At 35.1% G+C, this 24,124-nt stretch overlaps 2 protein-coding genes across 2 annotated transcripts in view; one reads left to right on the plus strand and one right to left on the minus strand.

The window, feature by feature from the left end:
* The window catches only part of LOC131979375 (carboxy-terminal domain RNA polymerase II polypeptide A small phosphatase 1-like), a 33,480-nt gene extending 20,147 nt beyond the window's left edge, over window positions 1–13,333 (plus strand). The window contains exons 4-7 of the mRNA XM_059343332.1: window positions 3,860–3,916; window positions 6,213–6,305; window positions 9,283–9,468; window positions 10,636–13,333. Coding sequence (XP_059199315.1) covers window positions 3,860–3,916; window positions 6,213–6,305; window positions 9,283–9,468; window positions 10,636–10,764 — 465 coding nt within the window. The 3' untranslated portion in view covers window positions 10,765–13,333. The remainder of the gene's footprint in view (window positions 1–3,859; window positions 3,917–6,212; window positions 6,306–9,282; window positions 9,469–10,635) is intronic.
* A 2,673-nt stretch (window positions 13,334–16,006) lies between these two features.
* The window catches only part of obsl1b (obscurin like cytoskeletal adaptor 1b), a 38,802-nt gene continuing 30,684 nt past the window's right edge, over window positions 16,007–24,124 (minus strand). Inside the window, exons 20-22 of the mRNA XM_059342948.1 lie at window positions 23,837–24,103; window positions 21,540–21,809; window positions 16,007–16,435 (exon numbers count right to left, since the gene is read on the minus strand). Of these exons, the coding sequence (XP_059198931.1) occupies window positions 16,425–16,435; window positions 21,540–21,809; window positions 23,837–24,103 (548 nt within the window). The 3' untranslated portion in view covers window positions 16,007–16,424. The remainder of the gene's footprint in view (window positions 16,436–21,539; window positions 21,810–23,836; window positions 24,104–24,124) is intronic.

A 24,124-nucleotide genomic window follows, 5' to 3' on the forward strand; every position in this document is an offset into this window, starting at 1 on the left:
GACACACATACTAAATATAGCACAGGTAACACAGTTTTGGAGTTGGTTTCAGTTTAAAGCCAGAGGAAAGCTGGTGTGCTGTGTGACCCATTTTTTAAACTTTTAAATGATCAAATATTTAATTTTATATGAAGGTTAAAAATGGTATTTAATAAAAATAATGAACCTATACCATTTTGAAATATTGCAGTGTAAAGGATCTTACATTATTACAATATGCGTTTATGATTGCAATTTCCCATGCTCAATTATGTCTAATACGTTGTTGCAGTCATTTTTTAGGTTGATTATTATATTATTATAACCTTTATTTAACCAGGAAAATCCCATTGAGATTAAGAACCTCTTTTTCAAGGGAGACCTGGCCAAGATAGGCAGCAGCAAGTACAAAACAGTTACAAAATAACACAGATATAACACAAACCAAGGACAAACAAATTGCAAAAATGATTACATTTACAAACAGATTATGAAAAACATGTACATGTTTTAGAATCGTCCTCAAGTACTCTCAGTTTAGGGATTACTCTTAGTTTTCATACTGTTTATTTAACTGTATATGGCCACTTGAGAAATTATAGAAATGCTTCAAAATGCCACATTATAACACCATAATCCTAACAGCCACAGAAGGTCATTTTATACAGTGTGGTCCAGCTTTTAAAAAATGCTGTCACCACACATTAATAAAATTGGACACATTTAGTCTCAGCTTTCCAGTGATACCCAATTTATGCAATTCCAAGACTGTCTATGCACCCCAATATACAGAAACATTCAATAACACTTTACTATATTTGTACTAAATGTAAAAAAACTGTGTTTTTTAGTATAAATTAAGCGTGTCTGTAGAGGGGAGACTTCAGATGTCTTAGGTGAGAAGTCAGACCCTTTTGAAAAGGAGCATGTCAGTTTTTTTCCCTCGTCTTTAGAGCGTTATTTATTCCCCTTCCCAACGAGGTGTCATGACAAGTTGGTACGAAAGAACTCCTAGGTCGTCTAGTTTCACATGATACTAGTATCATATCAGTATCTGAGCCCGCTACAGTCTCCTAAAGACTGTCTAGTGAGGGGGGCCAGAGATGGGTCCAGGCTTAATATTACAGGGGTACTGCTGCCCCCCTCTAAGAACCGTCACTGAACTTATACAAAAATTAGCATGACGGTGTAGAAACACTGAGTATTGATGTTCCTCCCAAGTCATGCCAACTTATTCAGACCCTGCCTGCTTCTGTAGCTGCTGAGGTCCATGGAAGAGTATTGGGGTCAGGTAGGAGAAAAAAATAATGAGGAGGAATTTTTTTTTTTTCGTTATGCAGTTCGAGAAATTGAGTCGAACTGATGAGAATAAAGTCAACTTTTTGTCTTCGGTTGGTTGTTCCCGTGTCAAAAGTAATCAGAGGAACATTGTTTTCTATCTGAACAGTTAGGTAGACTGCAAGCTACAAGCTGATTTTCATAAATGTCATAAAATGAGCAATACCCACAATATTTAAGGGTGTAGTAGAACTAAAATCCCCCGACACATAAATGAGATATTCTTGGTAGAAGCTACTAGAACTATTGTTTTGAGAATATAATTTATGTGAATTTTTGGTTACATATATTAGATGTATTGAGGAAAATCAGCTTGTAGCTTCCAGTCTACTTTACCAAACTCAAAAAGTTGACTTTGTTCTTGTCATTTAGACTTTTTTTTTTTATCAATAGTGTATTTTGACTTTATTCTCTGCATTTCTACTTTTTTCTCCAAGTGCATAAAACATTTTTCACCCTCCTGTCATTATTATTTTCTCCTATGACCCTAATCCTCTTCTGTATAGGTGTAGGTCCTGTGTATGGAAGTCGATGGAGTGTGTGTGTGTGTGTGTGCGTGTGCGAGTGAGTGAGTGAAAGAAGGTGAGTGCGTGCATGCCAATTTTACTGCTGAAACATGAACATGATAACCCTTCTGCCAAAAAATAGCTTTACATTTTGGCTAATGTTCATCATCTACATCGATTCAATACTTTGAGTTTCACTGCTGTATCACCATTTAGATAACTAAACAAAATCATGAACATATTGTACATATATGTACATCCTATGGCCAGCGGTAGGATGCATAGTGATGAGATAGTGTGTCTATTTGTGGCTGTGTAAGATTATTAACAGTTGTACAACAATAAAAACTGTCTCTCACAATGTGTTTCATAAGTCAAATAGACATGTTACATATCTGTCTGGGAGGAAGAGGGACAATTCAGGATCAGTTCTGAATCCTTTAAATTTTAGCTTTCTTTTGTTCTTCAGTCAATCCTTTTCTGTTTCTATTTGCTGATCCTGTCTCAGTATTATCCATAACTGCAAAATATAATATCAAAAATAAAATTTTCTACAGAAAAATCTCCTGCTGCTTCCTTTTAAACATGCACTACCAAAAAGTTTGAACGCTGTGGGAAAAAAAATTACACAATGCAATGATTTGCAATTCCTTAACAGTACAAAGACAAAATATCTAATGCCCCAATTGGGAAACATTTGTTCTTTTGTATATAATATATACAGTCATTTTGACTTTCTGTCAGACATTCTGTCTGATTTTGCAGGGAATCACACCGGGGCCATTAACAATTACTACACAGAAATAGCCAATATGTTTACTAACTTAACTTATGTTGGTCCTATAGAGGCATTAATATTGCATTTCAACTGTTTCATTCCCTGTTAAAACTCATTGTAGTTGTTTTAAGAAGTTAGAGGAAGAAAGGTAATATAGTAATTGTAATGAAGCTTTATTTGTCCTGAGATGAGTGGAGGTGGAAGTGGATTAAAGAAATGCAAAAGACAGAGTGGTTGCTCACATAGACACTACACACTACCTGCTCACTGTGAAAGATGTGAGCTCGCCAAAGAGATCTGCACTTGGCAGATCAAATAGCTGTGGATGCTGGATTTGATTTTGTACTGATGCTACCAAAGACTGAGCTTTAGTTATGATAAGATAAGCCTTTATTTATTCTGCAGAGGGGAAATTTAGTCATCACAGCAGCTCAAAATACAGACACATATAGAAGACAGAATAAAGAATATAAATAATAAGACATAAATACATTCTATACACATTATATACATACATTTCTGCTATTTGGCATTAATTGTTGATATATATATATTTTTAGTTTTTTTGTTTTCCTGAAAGTACTTTGCATTTTACAGATATTGCACATTGGAGAAAGATATTTTAGCATGTTAAAAAATTTAAATAAGTTGTTGCATGTAGGAGTATGATTCCAGTTCAAGCTATTTTTAATTCCTCTTCAGTCAAAAGGAAAATGAATGATGATTAAGATGTATCCTTTATTTATCCCACAATGGGGAAATTCTACCTCTTCATTTAACCCATCCTTTTTTAGTTATAATTTATTATTGATAATTATCTTAAGCTATTGCAACATAAATGCAATAATCCTAAATGTAGCTCACACCTTGTGTCAATGGTAAACTACTTGCATGACCTCATACTATACCAATCTAGGCCACGGTGTAATGCTTCATATAGAACATGCTTGGGGTGATACTAACATTTGAGAAGCATATTTGAGAAGTGAGAACTGTCTAAATAAATCAGATATTTTACGACCCTTATCACTTACAATAGCGCCCATATTTCAACGATGGGACTGACATGTCATATTATTTACAGTATTGTGTTCTTTAAAAGATGCTCAGGTGGCGTCGTTTGGTCTATTTCACACGTCGTCGCTTCATATTTGTTGCTAACGCTCACATGTCTCTGGAAGAGTGTACTTAAACATTGGAGATTAAAGGAAAATGTATTTGTGTGTGTTTAACACTTTTGTACTTTTGTTTTCAACAGCCAGTGAACAATGCTGATTTTATCATTCCAGTGGAAATTGATGGAACAGTTCACCAGGTAGGCACACTGTCATCTTGTGCTTCTTCAATCACATAAGCACAATGTTAAAGCATAGGCAAGGCAAGGCAAGGCAAGTTTATTTGTATAGCACAATTCAACACAAGGTAATTCAAAGTGCTTTACATACACATTAAAAACAGCAAGAAACAATTGAAAACAGTAAAAACAGTCAATTAAAACAGGGAAACAGAAATAAAAATATAAATATGATAAAATAAGATACAGCAGGATAAAAAAAGAGATAAAAATAAAGCAGCCATCATGGAGTTTTCTACAAGCTTGATACACTTCCTGATAAAAGCCCCAAAACATGTGCAAGCAGGATTATTACAGAGCCTTATTTTATTTACACTGACCATTGTACTTTATACCACACACTCATGTTGTTGCACACCATCTGACCTGAATAGTAGGATGCTTTTCAAACTCTTAAATACAAAAGTGAGGCACTACAATTAAAGAAACTCTTCATGGTTTCTGGAGGCACTGTGCTAGCTCCCTGACAGTGCTGTAGCCCGCTCTGTTGATGGCTCCAAGCAGCAGGTGGCTATTTACGTGGCCTGACGAAATGAGGAAACCCTGGCAGGCTTCTCAGAAATCACTGGCCATCAATCTCCCTCTGTGGCGCATGTTATGTCCTGCTCATTGGTGCCGGGGAATGGCAGCGACTATTCCCTGCAGGCGTTCAGCGGTAACCGCAATCAGTTGTGCTGGGCCTCCCGGAAGACAGAGGAGCTTTGTTGTCCAAAGGGCCTGGGTCTGTTTCAAGTAATCCAGGATAGGCTTGTTAAAGTGGGGAAAGCCTATTCAGGATGACTTGGTTCAGAAACAAGGCCGCCAGCATCTTAGAGGAGGCAGATATAAAGTCATGTTTGGATGTTTCATGAAATGTTTTCTTAAGCAGTATATGATGTCATCATAGCCACATAGAATTAGTATAAAAGAAAATGTTGAAGCTGGGGTAGGCATTTTTCTCCTAAGCCCCTCCCACCAGACCAACATGAGCAGATGCTGTTATATAGCTAGCCAAGCATCACCTGACTGCTTCACAAATGCATATTACAGATACAGCTCAAAAAAATTGAGAAGCGGGAAAAAGTTCAATATTTTTTCTCAATTATTTCGGAAAGTGTAACTCATATATCATATACACTATAGCTCAAATGTTTGGGGTCACTTAGAAATGTACTTATTTTTTTCAAAGAAAAGCACAATAGAATAAAAAACGCACTGTCATTAAAGCTTGAAACGGCTGATTTTCTTATGAAATATCTATTCTACAGTCATGGAAAATTTTATAAGACCATTGTTGTCTTCAATTTCTTGTTGATTTTAATGCCTGGTACAACTGAAGGTACAATTGTTTGGACAAATAATGATAAAAACAAAAATCATTATCAAGAAAACCATGGAAAATGTCTAGAATATATGTTTGTTGTTATCATTATATTTGTCCAAACAAATGTACCTTTGGTTGTACCAGGTATTAAAATTAACAAGAACTGAAGAAAATAAGGGTGGTCTAATATTATTTCCATGACTGTATATTGTCAGCATTCATTACTCCTGTGTTCCAACGGCACATTGTGTTAATTTAAATTTATAGTGTTGAAAGGCGCATTGATCATTAAAACACCTGAGCATCATATGAGCACAGCTGAAAATTGTTTTGTGCTGATTTGAGAAGCGATAAAATGATCCTTCTTCAGGCTGGTTGAGTATCTAGAGGTAAAGTTGGAGATTTTAACAGGTTACAAATATTATTTCTACCCTTATCAATGTCTTTACTATATTTTTGATTCATTTTGTAACTCATTTCATGAGTAAAACAGTTAGTTTTCATGGAAAAATTTCACAGACATTTTCTGGGTAACCCCAAACTTTTTCAGCGCTAGACTTTTATCATCTAAAGTGACGTGCTCGCTCATATCTGCTTAGAACAGCCAATAGGAGCTCTCTCTGAAATTACATTACTGACCAAATTATCCAGTCACAGACTAGATCTTTTAAAACACTGAAAACAGAGCTACTTAAATGACATATGCTCCAAAGCTTATTATGGCATTTCTGTCCAGTGACACCAAAAGAAAAAAGAAGAAAACTGCCTACACCAGCTTTAATGTAAAAAAAAAAAAAAGGTGCTTGCAGTGGGTAACACCATAAAATGTTTCCTTTTATTTCTCTATGTTTTCCCCATGAATAGTTTGTGTTCTTGAGCATATCCCTAATATCAAAGCATGTGGTACAATAACTGTTTGATTTCATTCTCCTCCACTTTTGTGTCTCCACCCAGGTGTATGTGTTAAAAAGACCCCATGTTGATGAATTCCTCAAAAGGATGGGAGAGATGTTCGAGTGTGTCTTGTTCACCGCAAGCTTATCCAAGGTCAGACTGCTCTTCTAATTCTGTGTAACTTGCGGTTAACATTTGAACCATCATGTATGCACAACACTGATTGACACCTGTTAGAATAACTGTCATTTCTGTGTTTGATATGTAGGTCACCTTCTACATACACGCTCACACATAAAGATATTTATGATACCTGTCAGGCGACATTTTTAACCTCTCACATTAACTTCAAACCGCGTTAACCTCAACTTAACATTGATGGGTTGTGACTCACTGACTGAATGTTGTAGATATCACGTCTCTATGGCTCTCACATACATTATGTACACCTGCTCAACTGCTCCTTAACTCAAATATCTAATCAGCCAATCACATGGCAGCAACTAAATGTATTTAGGCATGTAGACAAGGTGAAGACGAGCTGCTGAAGTTCAAAGCGAGCATCAGAATGGAGAAAAGAGGTGATGTTAGTGACTTGGTTGACATAACGTGGTTGTTGTTGTCAGACAGGCTGGTTTGAGTGTTTTACATACTGCAAGTCTACTGGGATTTTAATATAAATATCCAGTGAGCGTCAGTTCTCTGGGCCAAAATGCCTTGTTCATGTTTGACGTCAGAAGAGAACTGCCAGACTGGTATAAGCTGTCAGAAAGGCAACAGTAACTCAAATAACCACTTGTTAGAACCAAGGTATGCAGAAGACCATCTCTGAACACACAACACATGATGCAGATGAGCTGGTATGTTGGCAAAGGGAGATAGTACGTTGGAAAAACTGCTCTGATGAGTCAAGATGTCAGCTGGGACATTTAGATGGCATGGTCAGAATTTAGCGTAAACAACCTGGAAGCATGGGTCCATCCTGCCTTGTGTCAACGGTTCAGGCTGCTGCTGGTGTAATGATATGGGGGATATTTTCTTGGCACACTTTGGGCCCCCTCGTACCAATTGAGCATCATTTAAGCGCCACAGCCTACCTGAGTGTTAGGACCAAAAGTCATATCCCCATATATTTAGGCTGAATATCTATATATGATATATATCCCAATATTTTTTATTGCAAAGTGAGCGCAAATGTTCAGTCAAAGCCAAATATGACATGTCACTAGTAGTTTTATTGAAACTGTTTAGTGAACTAAATACTGTATAACAACAGGAGTAGCTTTTTAAAAAAAAATTAAAACTCCATAAAGTGCACATTTAAATAAAAAATATCTTGAATAAAAATAGCCTATGAAATTAAATAGGCCAGTCTTTTTCTGAAATAAATATATTTATATAAGAAAAGAATAACGAACATTACAAAAGTAACACTACTAAATATTAAATTTGACAAACCCTAGTAAGGGCAGTATTTAAATTTGAACTACACGATATATGTGATATGCTCTAATTCCATGTCACATTTAAAAATATATTGATATATTTTTTATATCAATATATCGCCCAGCCCTACGATGTGTTGTTGCTAACCATGTTCTCCCCTTTATGACCAGTGTGCCCAACATGCAATGTCACAAAGCTCAATGAGGTTTACTCACATGGCCTCCAAATCTAAATCCAATAGATTTGCATCATGGATGTGCAGCCTACCAATCTGCATTAACTGTATGATGACTATCATGTCAATATGGACCAAAATCCCTGAGAGTGTTTCAAGCAATTTGTTGAATTAATGCCATGGAGAAATAATGCAATTCTGAATGCAAAAGAGGGTCCAATGCAGTACTAACAAGGTGTACTGGCCTGTTGTATGTAGTCATGCTGAAACTGTGCATTGAAATGTGATGCAGGTTGATAGGTCTGTTTCGGCTTAACAGGCTTACCATTCAAATTAATGAAAAAAAAGCTTGTAAAATACCATAACATTACATTTAACACAGTAATGTACATTATGCATGACTAAGTTTTAGTTTCATGGTAGACAGACATTACCCCTGTGTTCCTTATTCACTATAGCAAACTGTGGGAATTCTAGACAAACAAATTGACAAATTGCCAACACAGATTAGGTGTTAGGTGGTCATCGCTAAACTGCAGCTCTAATTTTAAAGCTGCTATAATCTGTATTTTTATATCAACGACGGATCAAATGGCTGTGTGTGTGTGCGTGTGTGTGTGCTTGATCGAGTGACGTGATCCTACAGCTCCCTTAATGTCTATGTAGCACTCCAGCATCTTTCAGCTCATTCTTTTGGTTTCAAAAAGCCAGGTACTTCCCCGGAGTTGGTGGAATACAAAAACGGAGCTAAAAAATTATTTTGAAAGTGAAAACATTAGTGAAAAGTAAATATTTGAGTTACATTTATCTGGTAGCCAGAAGCACAACTCTAAATGAATGCTAATAATGCTTTGTCTCTGCTGGTATAACTAGGTAACTGTTGATAATAAGTTCACGATTGGACTTGTAACTTGTACTAAGAAAAACTAGCTAATGCAACATTTACATCCAATTATTCTGACTTTTTTGTTGTTGTCACTGTGAAATGTGAGCAAGTCCTCTGTCATACATCACCACTTAGTCTGCTATTTAGCTCAGAAGTATGTTGATTTTATTTCAGTAGTACGTATGTTGATTTTAGTTGAGAAGTATGTTGATTTTAGTTCAGTAGTATGTTGATTTTAGTTCAGTAGTACGTGTGTTGATTTTAGTTCAGCAGTACGTATGTTGATTTTAGTTCAGTAGTACGTATATTGGTTTTAGTTCAGTAGTATGATGACTTTAGTTCAGTAATATGTTGATTTTAGTTCAGTAGTATGTTGATTTTAGTTCAGTAGTATGTTGATTTTAGTTCAGTAGTATGTTGATTTTAGTTCAGTAGTATGTTGATTTTAAGTTTAAAATGTGTGTTTTTTCCCCCATGCAAGTTCTTTTGACATACGTATTTCTATTAAGTAACGTAAACAACAATTTGAATGAACATACCCATACAGAATGGCTGTGAAGCCATAGAAAAACACAGGGCATCTGTGTCTAAAGCTAGCCTCTGGTTTTCTCCTGCTGCTATAGTACGCAGATCCGGTGTCGGACCTGTTGGACAAGTGGGGGGCCTTCCGAAGCCGTCTCTTCAGGGAGTCATGTGTCTTCCATAAAGGGAACTACGTGAAAGACCTGAGCCGTTTAGGAAGAGACCTCAACAAGGTCATCATCATTGATAACTCCCCAGCCTCCTACGTCTTCCATCCCGATAACGCAGTAAGTCATTTATTCATTTATTTATTGCAATACACTGATATGTACGGAAACCCAGAGAGGCAAATTCTGATTATCTTTTTTTCTAAGCCTTGTCTAAATTGTTTTCTCTCCTGTGTCTATGACCAGGTTTCCTGCAGGTCTTAACAAGTCAAATTTAAGACTTTTTAAAACTATTTTAAAGATAATAGTAAATACAATTTAAGACCCATTTCAAAATCAGAGGCTCTGAATTACTTGCAAAGTATATGAATTTATTCACAGCTCTTTCACATTGAAATAAAAAAGCTCAGTCTCACTACAAACACAAGAAGCCTCTCTGTTGTGAATTTATATTTGTTAAATACTCAAATAAATAATCAAATTTGTTTGATTAAATAATATTGAAGCTAAGACTGAAGTTAATGCATTTGTTTTCACTAAAAGTAACGTTAATACATTTTTAAGACACAATCACATTTAAGACATTTTATGAGATTTGAGAAAGTATCAGTATCAGAATGTACTTAAAGTATCAAAAGTAAAAGTACTTGTTATGCAGAATGGACTCTCTCAGATTATTTTATATACTCTTAATATATTATGCCATTATTTGTATTGATGCTTTCATGCAAGCAGTATTTTGTAAAGAGAGGGCTCATTTAATTACCTAATATATTGTCATACGATTTAATAAAATAAAAGAAAAAGTCGAATGACTTTAAAATGATCCTGTTTTTCATATTAAATTGTGATTTGTAAAGTAACTAAAGTAACAATATCTGCCTAAAAATGTAGTGAAGTAGAAGTAAAAAGTTACATAAAATTGAAATACTCATTTAAAGTACAAGTAAGTCAAAATTGTACTTAAGTACAGTACTTGAGTAGATGTAATATCTACTTTGCAACACTGCAAAATAGCCAGATGAAAAAAAGGAACTTCGAGAGATTATAATAGTGACCTTGTTTTATTTTAAATACATGTTCCTCAGTCATAAACACAGGAGAGAAAACATCTGAGATCAAAATTACAGATGTGGATCACCAGATTTTTTTTGCTCTCAATTTTCTCTCAGGGCTTTATAATTTTTTTTGGGGACAATAACAACACAACATTTATATCATATTAAGTGCTGTGTAATATGTTATGGTCTTTTAATTCCACAATGTGTTGCTTCTTCAAACATCCAGGTTCCTGTAGCGTCCTGGTTTGACGACATGTCAGACACCGAGCTCCTGGATCTTATCCCCTTCTTTGAGAGACTAAGCAAAGTGGACGACATCTATGATGTTCTCCAGCAGCAGAGGACTTCAAGTTAACAGAGGCAGGATAGTAGGATGAAAATAAGCACCAGCAGCTGTCGTCAAGGGGCCACGGAGGCTGGTGGGCCGCAGGCTCCACGCTGCTTCCAACTACAAGGACCACACTGCAAAAAATGCCTGTCATTTAATCTCGTATTCTCACAGTATATTACAGAAAATTTAAAGCAATCTTCCACCAGGGTTTGGTACTTCAGTAACGAACCCCAATATTTTTTTGTAACTCTATCTAAAGACTGAATATGAGATTGAATGACTTCTGTAGATATCTTTTGCAGTGCAGCTAGTGTTGTTGTTTTTGTTGTTGTTGTTGTCGTCATTATGTGACAGCAGTGACCTATGTCAGTGTGCTGTAAACCTAGACTGTGTGAACAGTTGTTCAGTGCCATTCTTCAAGTGAACCACAACAGTAATTTTCATTTCAGGATAACGTAGCATTTGTAATCGTATTTTAAGTTCTCACACAGGATTTAACAAGTCATTGAAGACTTCTCCTTAAACCTTTAGTCATTTTTTTTTATTTTGCCTAAAATGGCTATATGTGTATGTTACGGAAGCCCTGAGAGGCAAGTGAGGAAAAAAAAGTTCTATTGATCCATTTTCTAAGTCTGATCTACATTGTTTTGCATGTAGGCTGGTAGAAAAACAATTGTCAGGATCATTAAGTGTTTATTGTTGTAATACTCTTTTTGGCCACAAGAGGCTGAAGTGCACCATTACCAAATGTTTAAAATAAGAGTGAACTTGCAATACCTTGTAGTGAGAGTGCATGGAGAAATAAAAAACTCAGCTGCCAGAAAATGTGATGTGCAGATTAAGCTTCACAAATCATTTTCTTTATTTTCTGAGCCCACTAGATGGTACTCTCTCACTGAGTTACCATTCCTTGAGCCTTTTTTTTCAAACCACCCCATCTATGGGGCATAGAAGATAAAGAAAATGGTTCATGAAGCTTTGCTGGGACATCACTGCTTTTAATCCTATTAAGAATGTGGGGTAGTGGTGCACTTCTGCCTCTTGTGGCTGAAATAAGTAGTATAACAACAAACACCTGGAAAAATGAACTAAAAAAACACACCTGACCAATTGTTTTTTCCACCAGTTTAAGAGAATTTAGGAATACAGTCATGGAAAAAAATATTAGACTGCCCTTTTTCTTCAATTTCTAAGAGCTTTCTTAAGAGCTGATATCTAGCCATTCTCCATGGTTGTCTTGGTAATGATTTTGGTTATTGTCAAGAACACCATGTTGAATGTCTAGATATCAGCTCTTAACTCTTTTGAGCTATTTTTGTTGTTATCATTATATTTGTTCAAACAAATGTACCTTTAGTTGTACCAGGCATTAAAATTAACATAAATTGAAGAAAACAATGGTGTAATAATTTTTTCCATGACTGTAGAATGATTATTTACGCAAAACCTTTTTTTAAAACCGGTTTTAAGTCATAAACACAGGAGAAAAAAAGAATTAGATCAGACTAGGATCACTAGACCAGAATTATTTTCTCATCAGCCTCTATGGGGTTCTGTAGCATGTAGTAAACGACAATCATTAACCTTAGAGAGTTTAATCATTTCTATAACATATCACGACAAAAAAAACCCCACACATTTCTGTGCACTTACTGTATTTCTTCGGAAAGCTTTGAACAAAACTGTTGTTGTAGAAATTTGGCTCCAAAATCATTCTTTAGCAATGGAAAACCATATCTTGAAGTCCTTTGCCATTGATTGTAGTCCTCATTCACTACATTACAGAAGACCGATAAGGTTTAATCACTAAATTCTAATATAACTGCGATGCTATTATTAACGTGTGATACCCTTTTTATGCCCAGTCCAGTCACAAAACACACTTACATGTTAGCATTAAGAGAACAGAATGCACACTGATTGGACCTTTCACACACAGAGACTTACCACTGCAGAAACGGTGAGATTATTTTTGTATATATACAGTATATCAGGATTTTAGGCGATCATTTTGATTTGGTTTTAATGTTATTTCATGTTTTTAAGTTGAATCGGCCACCACAGTGATCGGCCCATTGATAATGCAATACTGTTCATGTGCGCAGGAGGCTGTAACCTTCTCTGGAGACTGAAATAAGTTTGACATTTGATTTTAAAAGCACACTTTTATCTGTAATTTTTTTGTGTAAGACATTAATGAGTCAACTGTACTGCCGTATGGAGCTGTAAATACAGTGTCAGTGGGGAAACTCACTGATTTACTTTAACTCAGTCTGGAGCGAGTGTGTATATGTGTATGTGTGCGTGTGGGTTTCAGTGTGATTGCGCCAGTGTGAGTATTTACATTGGTTTTAAGATTTTAAAAAACTATGACAATACGTGAAAAATACCCATAACCTGTCTTTAAATAATGATTTAACTTTTTTACTGTATGCAATAAGAGTATTAACGTTGTGACTCGAGTAAAGAAACTGGTGCAGACAAGTGACTTTTTAAATTGCTGCTGAAAATTGTTAAGATTGAAAAAAAAAAAAAGACAACTAGAGATATTTTTACCTTGCATCAATAAAGCATGTTTTATTGAAACAGGTCATATTTCACTACAGTATCTTATTTTCACATCCCGAACGCTCAACACAACATGGCAGAGGTGAAAACAAGTCAAATGGAAAAATGGAATATGGAACAGATTTCATATGAAAACAACTATCATTTTCTGTTAAGTTCAAACATTACACCCACTCAATAATAAAACTAGCATGCCCTGATTATCAATCAAGGTGATCAAGTAATTTTTTTCATCTATTTCTTTCCTAAATTACCTGATTTTTGGCCCAATGTATTTACATTTCAAGCCCCTTGCTGCAACACAGAACTCTCTTCATTCAACTTCTCATCAAAACATAAAAAAAACAATCTCTATACAATAGATGGATGACGAAAAAAGAGATGTTAATTGATAAAGATAACGAATCTTTGCTTGGAAAATCCATTCTAAAATGTTGTAGTAACGAGTAAAATCTGAGTCACTCTCACAACAGCCACACAAAACCATGCTCTGATATAATGACACTGAGTGCAAGTCTGATTATATTGCATTATAACCGCACATGGAGTCTGTAAGTCAGCTGTGAGTAAAGATATGTGTCAAAGTTCCAACAAGTTCTCCAACATAAATGACAGAAGAGGTCGCGTGTCAGTACCACAAATTACAACACGTATGTACGTTCGCGGCTCGCGTTTAACGACGCGTATTTACGTAACTGCCAGTGGTACAATGGTGCATTCTAAAAATAGCACACACGTCTCGCAATGCGTAACGCGGCTCGCATTTAAAGACACGTATGTAGGTAACGCGGTTCGCATTTAAAGACACGTATGTACATATCGCGGCTCGCGTTTAACGACACGTATTTACGTATCGCGTTTAACTGCCAGTGGTACAATGGTGCATTCTAAAAATAGCACACACGTCTCGCAATGCGTAACGCGGCTCGCATTTAAAGACACGTATGTAGGTAACGCGGTTCGCATTTAAAGACACGTATGTACATATCGCAGCTCGCGTTTAACGACACGTATTTACGTATCGCATTTAACTGCCAGTGGTACAATGGTGCATTCTAAAAATAGCACACACATCTCACAATGCGTAACGCGGTTCGCATTTAAAGACAGTAAGACACGTATGTATCGCAGCTTGTGTTTAACGACACATTTACGTATCGTGGCTTGCGTTTAACTGCTTGTGGTACAATGCCGCATTCTAAAAATGGCACACACGTCTCCCAATTGCGGTTGTAAAAAAGGCTGACCACTGATCTAGATTTAGGGCAAAAAACTTCCAGGTAAATGCCAGAAATGAAGTAGTTACAAGGGTCACATGACTACCGCAAGTTACGTAAAAAAAATCTGCTTTTTTAACTTTGCTTGGCTGTCAGGCGGACAGTGAAATAGGTAAATAGCTTGTTTTTTGCTGCCTGTACACACGATCTATACTGACGTTTTTGAGGGGAGAACAGGCTGAACGTTCTGGAGAGGACCATAAAGTGTATTTCAAAGGTGGCCTTCATTTAATGAATTGTCTCTTCACTGTATTGTGGGTGGATTGCATTCAAACTATGTAGAACTCTTAAAGGGACAGTTAAGATTTATTGAAGTGAGGTTGTTGAGGCATTTATCCAGAGTCAGTGTATTACCTACATTAGCAATGTACTTCTTTGGACGGGTCAGCAACTAAACCTATTTTAGCCACATAAAGATAAAAAAAAAAAATCAATACCTGTTTAATTGTATGCTATATTTGATCATTGTCATCGCTGCTTTACCTTGCTATGAGGCAGCCCTGTTTAAATTAGTACTTTAGTAAGTGGTGAAAATATTCAGCAATAGAAAAAGTACTCAGACTTTTTACTTAGGTAAAAGTACTGTAAGTGTACTCTTACAAGTGAAAGTCCTGCATGCAAAAATGTATTTACACACAAAATGATTCGCAACACAATATACTCTGAGCACAAAAAGGAAAAATACTCATGATTCAAAATAATAAGAGTAATATTCTACTTTTTTCATAATAATATACACCCATAAAGTTGGAATTACTTTATCTCAGACACAATCCACTGTTAGTTGTGGTTTCATTTTCATTGTGATAGGTTTGGAAGAGATTGATTATTAGTTTTAAGAAGATATCTGTCAATAATAAATCACATTGTCACAATCATTTCATGGAAAGAGGTAAAAAATATTTTATTCCAACTTTATGGGCGACCGTGTATATGAACTTATTGAATTATAACTGCACAAATATGTACATTTCTTAACATTGCAGCTGGTAAAGGTGAGGCCTATTTCAATAATTTAATTCATGATAGTATATCAGAATTTACTAGTATATTTATAATTTGTGTGAAAAATGTTAATCTGCAAAGGAACTAAAGTGATCTAGTGAATGTTGTGGAGTAAAAAGTACATTTTCAAAATGTTGTCGCATATGGAAACACTCAAGTAAAATACAAGTAGCTAAAAATTAAGTTAAGTTAATACTTAACTGCAGCATTTGACTAAATGTACTCAAGTTACATTTGAGTAGTTAAACTATTCTTAACATGGTGTACACTGAAACTGTTTTTTTTTTTTTTTTGGTGTGCTGGTACTCCTACCTGCTTCTTCAAACGGACCCCCATCTATACTGTAGGTAACACTGACTATATAAATACCTCATACAACCTCACTTCAAAAAATCCAAACTATCCCTTTAACTTTAACTGTCCACCCTTGTCTCATTCCAACCAAACACTTGTAGTTCATCCCACTTGTTGAATCTTTACAGTATTGAAATCATATATTTATTGACACAATGCAAATTCAGCTTTAACCTCCATAACATGGTTACAGTCAGACCACTTACACACAAAACATTATTTACATCCAAACTGCAATTTATATGATGATAAAAGAACTGTTTAAAATATATTCACACACTGTCTATGAGCACTTTTATATCAACAGAAATGTCATAAAGACAACTCGTAAAAGAGTTAACTGAACTGCATGAAATCCATTACAACCCTGTCGAAACCACATTTTATAGACCTATATATGTTTGTAAATATACAAACTTTAAAGCATCAATATAACAATCAATCCACGTCAATTAGGTGATGACAGACGGGAGATGCCGGTCACAGATCACCTGTGAAATTTGAGAAGAGGAAAAAAATGAGAGTGAGGAGCAGAGAGCATCGGTCAGCTTTGACCTTATTCTGTCAGAATGTAAAGCTGTAGTCTTGTGCAACAGCTAGTTTTTATCAAACATATTTTAAAAACCCTGTTCCAGTTACCTCCATAATTATCAATTCAAAACTACACTTCTTACTCCAGTGGGTCTCATGTTGTTTCATTTGAAGGCTTCCTAGAGGCACACAGCTGAAATCGTCCAGTATTTTAATAGGAATAAGATAAATTTGAGAAAATGCAAAAATTTTAATTTTGTGGAACAGGAAATTAACTCTAAATATATTTTTCTGTCTTTCCACCTTTAAAAACCCATCTGTTTAAACTGGCATATTGTACCTAAAAATTCATATTACATCGCCATTCTGTTTACTAAGTTGTTAAATTATTATTTGTTGTGTTTTTGTTGTTGTCACTGTATGGTGACCTTGAGTGATAAGAAAGGCCCTTAGAAATAAAATGTATAATAATAATAATAATAATAATAATAATAATAATAATAATAATTATTATTATTATTATTAAATACACAGTCACCCATAAAGTTGGAATAAAATATATGTTTTTTACCTCTTTCCATAAATGATTGTGACAATGTTATTTATTATTGACAAATATTATATATATATCCAAACATACTGTATGACAATTAAAATGAAACCATAATTATTAACAAAATTATTCCAACTTTATGGGCGACCGTGTATAATTTGACCCCTCAGATTTGCCACGTTTGGAACCACTCTTGGCTTAATTTAACTTTCTATAAATCCCCCATACCAAGTATTCTTGTAGCCATCATGAAATGGATTTTTTAATGAAACCAAAGAACTGACACAAGTGATAACCCTCAGATTTCTGTACATCATATAACCTTATTGCTTACTCTGGTAAAAGCAGCAATACCACTTTATAGAAATACTCTGTATCAAGTAAAGGTCCTGCATTCAAGTTGTACCATATCTTAACCTAGTGGTTCCCAACCTTTTCTTCAAGACATACCATTAAATTGTCAATGTTTGGGTTCATTTGGTCAAGTTTGCATTTGCTGCTACATTTACCAGAGCCGGACGTTAAGCTTTTTTAAATTTTAGCCATTTCTTTAAACTGCAGACTACTTTTGGTTAGTTTTCTGTTGAACTAAATGTTCATTTTTTGTATTTGTACATTTTTGTATACACACACACACACACACACACACACACACACACACAAACACACACACACATATATATGCATGGTCGCCCATAAAGTTGGAATAAAATATTTTTAACTCTTTCCATGAAATGATTGTGACAATGTGATTTATTCTTGACAGATAAAGTGTATATATTCTCTAATTATCTCTATTAATCAATCTCATCACAGTGAAAATGAAACCATAATTAACAAAATTACTCAAACTTTATTGGCAGGCAACCGTGAATATATATATTATTGTTTCAAATGAGTTGAGCTTCACTACAATATTTAGATTACACCCAATAAATGCAGAATTAATTCCCTGGATGGGAACCACATAACCTTTAGTAATACAGTGTATACATAATCAATCTCAAATATTATTAACATGTATGTAAAGCAGTTAAATGAAGTGAAAGTATGATATTTGCCTCTTAAACTACAAGTATAAAATAGCAGAATGCGACCTGAAATGCTACCAAAGCACATTACTCGAGTAAATGTAATTAGTTACTGTCCATCACTGATTATGATTAATCTATCACATCCCGTTTAAAGTTTCTGACCATTTGAATTTCTTTTCAGTGTCTCAGCTGGTTGTGCTGCACAGGGCCCAGTGTATAGAGACAGGTTTACACCATAAGCCAGATGATTGAACTTAATACTCTTTCATTTAAAGCCAACATAATAAAACTAAAAATAGTTTACTCTCCTACACGTTGAAATAGCTCGAGGGGGTTGTGGGTGCAGGGCATGTGTTTTATACCGCTCGACCTACATGTCTGCAGATTGAGTAGAACCATAAACACCCTATATTATTTACAGAATGTAGCACTCTAGCAGCCAAAACACTTGATGCATTTATTGCTGCATGTGCACTGCCAAGTCATGCACACTTTAACACGCACAACTTTGATGGATTTATGGTTTTATGTGTGTGTGTTTTTTTTGTTTTTTGTGTGTGGCGCTTCTGTTGCAAATATAGCTTATAAGATAAATAGCTGAGTAAATTACAATTATTTAAGATAAGACAGCTTGTTTTGTTACTTTAGTCATGCCAAACTCAAGACTTTGTTGTTAGCGCCATCTAGTGGTTATTTTCTGAATTACATCACTGGCTTTCAATTTTTCACCAGTTGGTCGGATAAATTCAGTGCGACAAAGTGCTACAGGTATTATTTAGCAGTGATGGAATGTAATAATATTATAATTATTAATTATTATATTATATTAAATATTATATTATAATATATTATAATTTTTACTCCTCTTTTACTACATTTAGCCGACAGCTTTAGTTACTTTTCAGGTCAAGATTTAACATAAAAAACATGATAGATTTAAAGTGATTATACTTTTTTTTTATTTTATTAAACCTCATAACAGTATATTAAGTAGATGAAATGAGCCTTACCTTAAGAAAATGAAAATGCTGGCCTAAATAAATGCATCATTAATAATAATCAATAGTATATTTAGAATATACGCAGGTGCATCTCAATAAATTAGAATATCATAGAAAGTTTATTTATGTCAGTAATTCAATTAAAAAAGTGGAAATAACACATTATATAGATCCATTACACACAGAATGAAACATTTCATGTCTTAATTTATTAAAAATGTTTTCTTATTATATTGATTATGGCTTACATTTAATTTAAAAATACCTGAAATTCAGTGAAATTTAATATTTGACCAATTTTAAAACGTATGTTTATATGGAAATGTTGGCCTCTGAAAAGTATGTCCATCTATATGACTCAATACTTGGTTGGGGCTATTTGACTTGAACTACTGGAAATGGACTCCACCATCATATTCTAAAGTATTGAGATGCACCTGTATATATATATAAAAAAACGATCTGAGTAGGGCCATTCTACTTTAACTTGTAGTGGAGTAATCTCACAGGAAGTGTCATGCTAATTAGAGTTTTGACTCATTTGACTCATTTCTCATCTTTCTTTTCAGTAAAGTTTCATAGTACACTTTTGCATGCGTATAAAAAGTCAGAGTGCTTTTATTTGAGTACAGTATTTTAGCACTCTGGTGGCATATCCATGGTAACAGTAGGATGTTATTAACTGTATATCGTGTGCTGTTATCATTTTTTGAACCTGGTCTCACAGGAATCCATGAAATAGCCACGGATTCGCTTAATTCAAAATCCAATGCAATATAATGCAAGTTAATATTTTTTCCTATTGGTTTGTTCCAAGTCACGTGACTTTTAAGGTCCCAGCGGTCAGAACAAAAAACATGGCGGACAGTTCTCTCATTTTTAGTGAAAAAATCAATATTTTGACTTTGTTTCTACATAAAAATGGATTTTGATCGCATTTCTAGCAAGAAATATATGTTTTATTTTCTAAATATTCACTCAATGAATGTACATAATCACTTTGTATGTTGGAATAGCCACGGGATATGACTGTCATTAACTTGCATTGTAGCGTGTCAGTTTCACGGAAATTTGAGTGATTCCGTGGCTATTCCATGGATTTTGAGTTAAGCAAATCCGTGGCTATTTCACGGATTCCTGTGAGACCAGGTTGCATTTTTTTTAACATTAGATGGATGATAATTTGTTGTATTGAAAGGATTTCTTTGTCATTTCTTCATTAACTCACATGCTAACTTTGATATACACTGGCTGGCCACTTTATTAGGTCTACTTGTATAACCTGACAATAACATGATCCAATACCAACATCTCCGTCCATAAATTCTACCTTTACAATAATAATATTGTTCAGTTTTGATTGGCTTTGTCAGAGAGCTGTTCATTTAATTATATCTTTATAAAAGAGGTTATAGTTTGCAGTAGTTTTGAACTGGAAGTCATTATATTAAGAGGTGTTTCTAATATTTTGGCCACCCATTTAACATAAATGTTGGTGCCAGAATATTAAAAACACCTGTCAATATAATGCACTCCAGTACACCACCACTACCACCCAATGTGACCTTAACCCTTTATCAAGCAAAGAACTGTATTTGGTAACTTCAGGTAATATTTAGAGAAAAAAAGTTTACTAGATTTAAGTGGCAAATCTACGTTAAAAAAGTCGCAGATTTACATGAAAAAAGTGGGAAAAAAGCAACTTTTTTCTCACAGATTCACCACTTTAAATCTCATAAATCTGCGAATTTTTTTCTCGTAGATTTGCCACTTTAATCTCGTAAACTTTTTTCTCAAAATATTATTTTTGTATGGTTTTTTTTTACACATTCTGGCAGTATGTAATATCCTCCAATATTCTCTAGGGTTGAAATTTGGAATTTGCAAGTATTTCAATGAGTGCCCTATTAAGGGTTAAAGGGGTGAATCTGGGAGAAAAAAGTTGCTTTTTTCCCACTTTTTTCTCGTAAATCTGCGACTTTTTTCGCACAGATTTGCCACTTTAAATCTCTTAAATCTGCAACTTTTTGTCTTGTAGATTTGTCACTTTAATCTAGTAAATTTGCAACTTTTTTCTCAAAATATTACCTGAAGTTACCAAATATAGTTCTTTGCCTGATAAAGAGTTAATAACATAAAGTAGACTTATTACCTTTCTGACAATAAAACCTGAAAAACTACAATCTTTGTAATTAAGGGCTGTTGTATTATATTGAATTACATTGTACAGGTATACCTAATGAAGTGGCCGCTCAGAAGTGTGTATTTCTGAATGATTTGATATGTTTGACATGTTGCACAAGTGTATAGCAACTTTGGAGCTCATGAAAAAGTCATATTTATTCTCTCTAGTCTTTTTAATACGCGTAGATATACATCCATGCTTATGACTTTTACTGACAAGTAAATACAGTCATAATGTAACTAGTAAACTGCTTAGAAAACTGCATTACAAACAGCTATTTCTTTTACTTACTGACAACCCGAAGCTGGGCGCTGCTCTTTGCTTTCCCAGAGGTGAACTCCACCGCTCCGCTCATGTCCGGGGAGGTTTGTCTGAGGGTCAGCTTGTGGACCGTCCCCATCTTATCCAGGCTTACCCGGGGGCCTGACTGCAGGGGCTCCCCGTTCAGAGTCCAGACGGGAGCTTTGAGGACGGGGACTGAGACCTCGCATTCAAAGCTGGCTTCATCAGGGGCCAGGACTTCCACATCCTTCAGCTCTCTGACCATTGACAGAGACTGGGCTGAGTCAGAGCACAAAAGAAAAGGAGAGTGTGAGCTTACAACACATTGCTTACATTTACATTCAGTCATTTAGCTTTTATCCAAAGGGACTTACAGAAAAAGGGAAACAAAACTACTTTAAAGTCTTGACAAAGTTATTGGCTGTTGGGTACCGTTGACTAAAATGTAATACTAGATTTAAAAATGTTCTGCTTTTTCTCAAGTGTTACTTTTTTCATCACATGAATGAAACAAAGGATTCAGGTCTTCGTGTGATTAACCCTTAATAGGGCACTCAATTAAATAATTGCAAATTCCAAATTTCAACCCAAGAGAATGTTGGAGGATATTACATACTGCCAGAATGTGTAAAAGAACATACAGACCGGGGGAGGAGGATAATATTTAGAAAAAAAAAGTTAACGAGATTAAAGTGGCAAATCTACAAGAAAAAAATGTGCAGATTTATGATTTAAAGTGGTGAATCTGCAAGAAAAAAGTTGCTTTTTTCCCCATTTTTTTCTCATAAATCTGCGACTTTTTCGCGCAGATTTGCCACTTCAAATCTCTTAAATCTGCAACTTTTTTTCTTGTAGATTTGCCATTTTAATCTAGTAAATTTTCAACTTTTTTCTCGAAATATTTTTATTTTTTATTTTGCATATCGGCTGAAGTTACCAAATACGGTTCTTCGCCCGTTAAAGGGTTAACAACGCTTCAGTTTTAGGAACAGGAGACATAAAACACCATGGAGGAGCTACAGAGACATGAACATTGAAATGTTTTGATGAAGAGATGCAGAAACGTGTTATTACACTAGTTTTATTGAACCTTCTGTTGTGTGGAAACACCAAGTATATATATATATATATATATACAGAACGTAGGCCTACATTCTGTACTTTTGGCCCTATCCGGCCTCATCCACAATGTTGCACTTTCCGGTGATTTGTGAGTTTTTCAAATAAGATAGCCGCCACCGGTGTAAGTAGAATTGATTCATACATATTTAACAATCTACGTTTAAAATTTTATTTATGTACATGGAGATACATTTTGATGACAATACAAATGTAACTCGAGTGAAAGCAGACAGTCCTTTTGCCAACTCTGGTAAACCCAAGGTATATATAATATATATATTAGTTAGACTCTAGTTTCACAGCACTTCATTAACTGGAAACATAACATGGTCATTTATATTAGTAGGTAATGTGAGTGTGTGTTAGCCAAAAGTCGGGCAACTCGGGAAACAGTGACGCTACAGGTGATAGGCCTTTCTCACAGCAAATTAAATGACTTATTTTTTAGGCCAAGCCGAAAGTAACATTTCTGAGGCTTACGCGTTTTGTTGATCATGATAATCTTCATAAATGAACACCACTTTTATGATATTTGAAGCGTTAATGCAGCTGACGAAAGCTAACATTGTGCTGTCACAAACTACACCACTGTCAACTGACTTAAAGTCTCCTTAAAGCTAACCAGCTGTTTTGACAAGCTAGCCAATCCGTAGCCTAATAAATACTTTATTAACATAATCTACAATCTACAAGAATTTGCAAGCACACTGAAAAACACAACAAGAGGCTTTGAGCCAGACTAGTGAGAGAGTTGCCAATAATATACTAAGATTATATTATTATTAATATAAATAAAAGGAAAACAGGAAATAAACCAATTTATTTATTTAAGAATATTCACTCATCTATTTACATTTTTATATGTATGTATTGAGTCATTTTTTTTATTTCAGGATTTATTAACTTAATTTTTAAAATATATTTAAATGGCATTCCATAGAGTAAGGCTTGCTATAATAACCCATTGTGACTTCTTAAAAAATCAAGTTGACCACAACAGCAGAAACAACAACAATTAAATAGCAAGGATGTTGCAAATGATTACATTTAAATAAGGCAAGAGTGAAAGGAGTAATTTTAGTATTGTCCCATCATAATGGGAGAAATAGGAGCGATGGCCTTGCTCTGCCAGTAGATGGAGCTATGTGGTAATGTGTGAGATCTGTGATGATGAGCTCTCTTACCCTCCACTGTGAGTTTTGCGGAGCATGTGTGCTCTCCAACCTGCACACTGTACGTGCCCCCATCGTCCAGCAGCACCTGCTGGATGATCAGCTTGCGATAACAGCCTTCACTGCAGATCTCAAAGCGTTCAGATGGAAGGACGACATTGCAGCCTTTGTACCAGCGGATGCTACATCTGGGGTTGGACACGGTGCAGTCGAGGAGCACGCGGCTCTTCTCAACGGCCGTCGTGTCCTGCAGAGGTTTCACAATGTTCACAGGAAGCTCTGAAAAACAACAAAGTATAC

The sequence above is a fragment of the Centropristis striata genome, chromosome 10 (genome assembly GCF_030273125.1).
Source record: "Centropristis striata isolate RG_2023a ecotype Rhode Island chromosome 10, C.striata_1.0, whole genome shotgun sequence".
Taxonomy (NCBI): Eukaryota; Metazoa; Chordata; class Actinopteri; order Perciformes; family Serranidae; genus Centropristis; species Centropristis striata.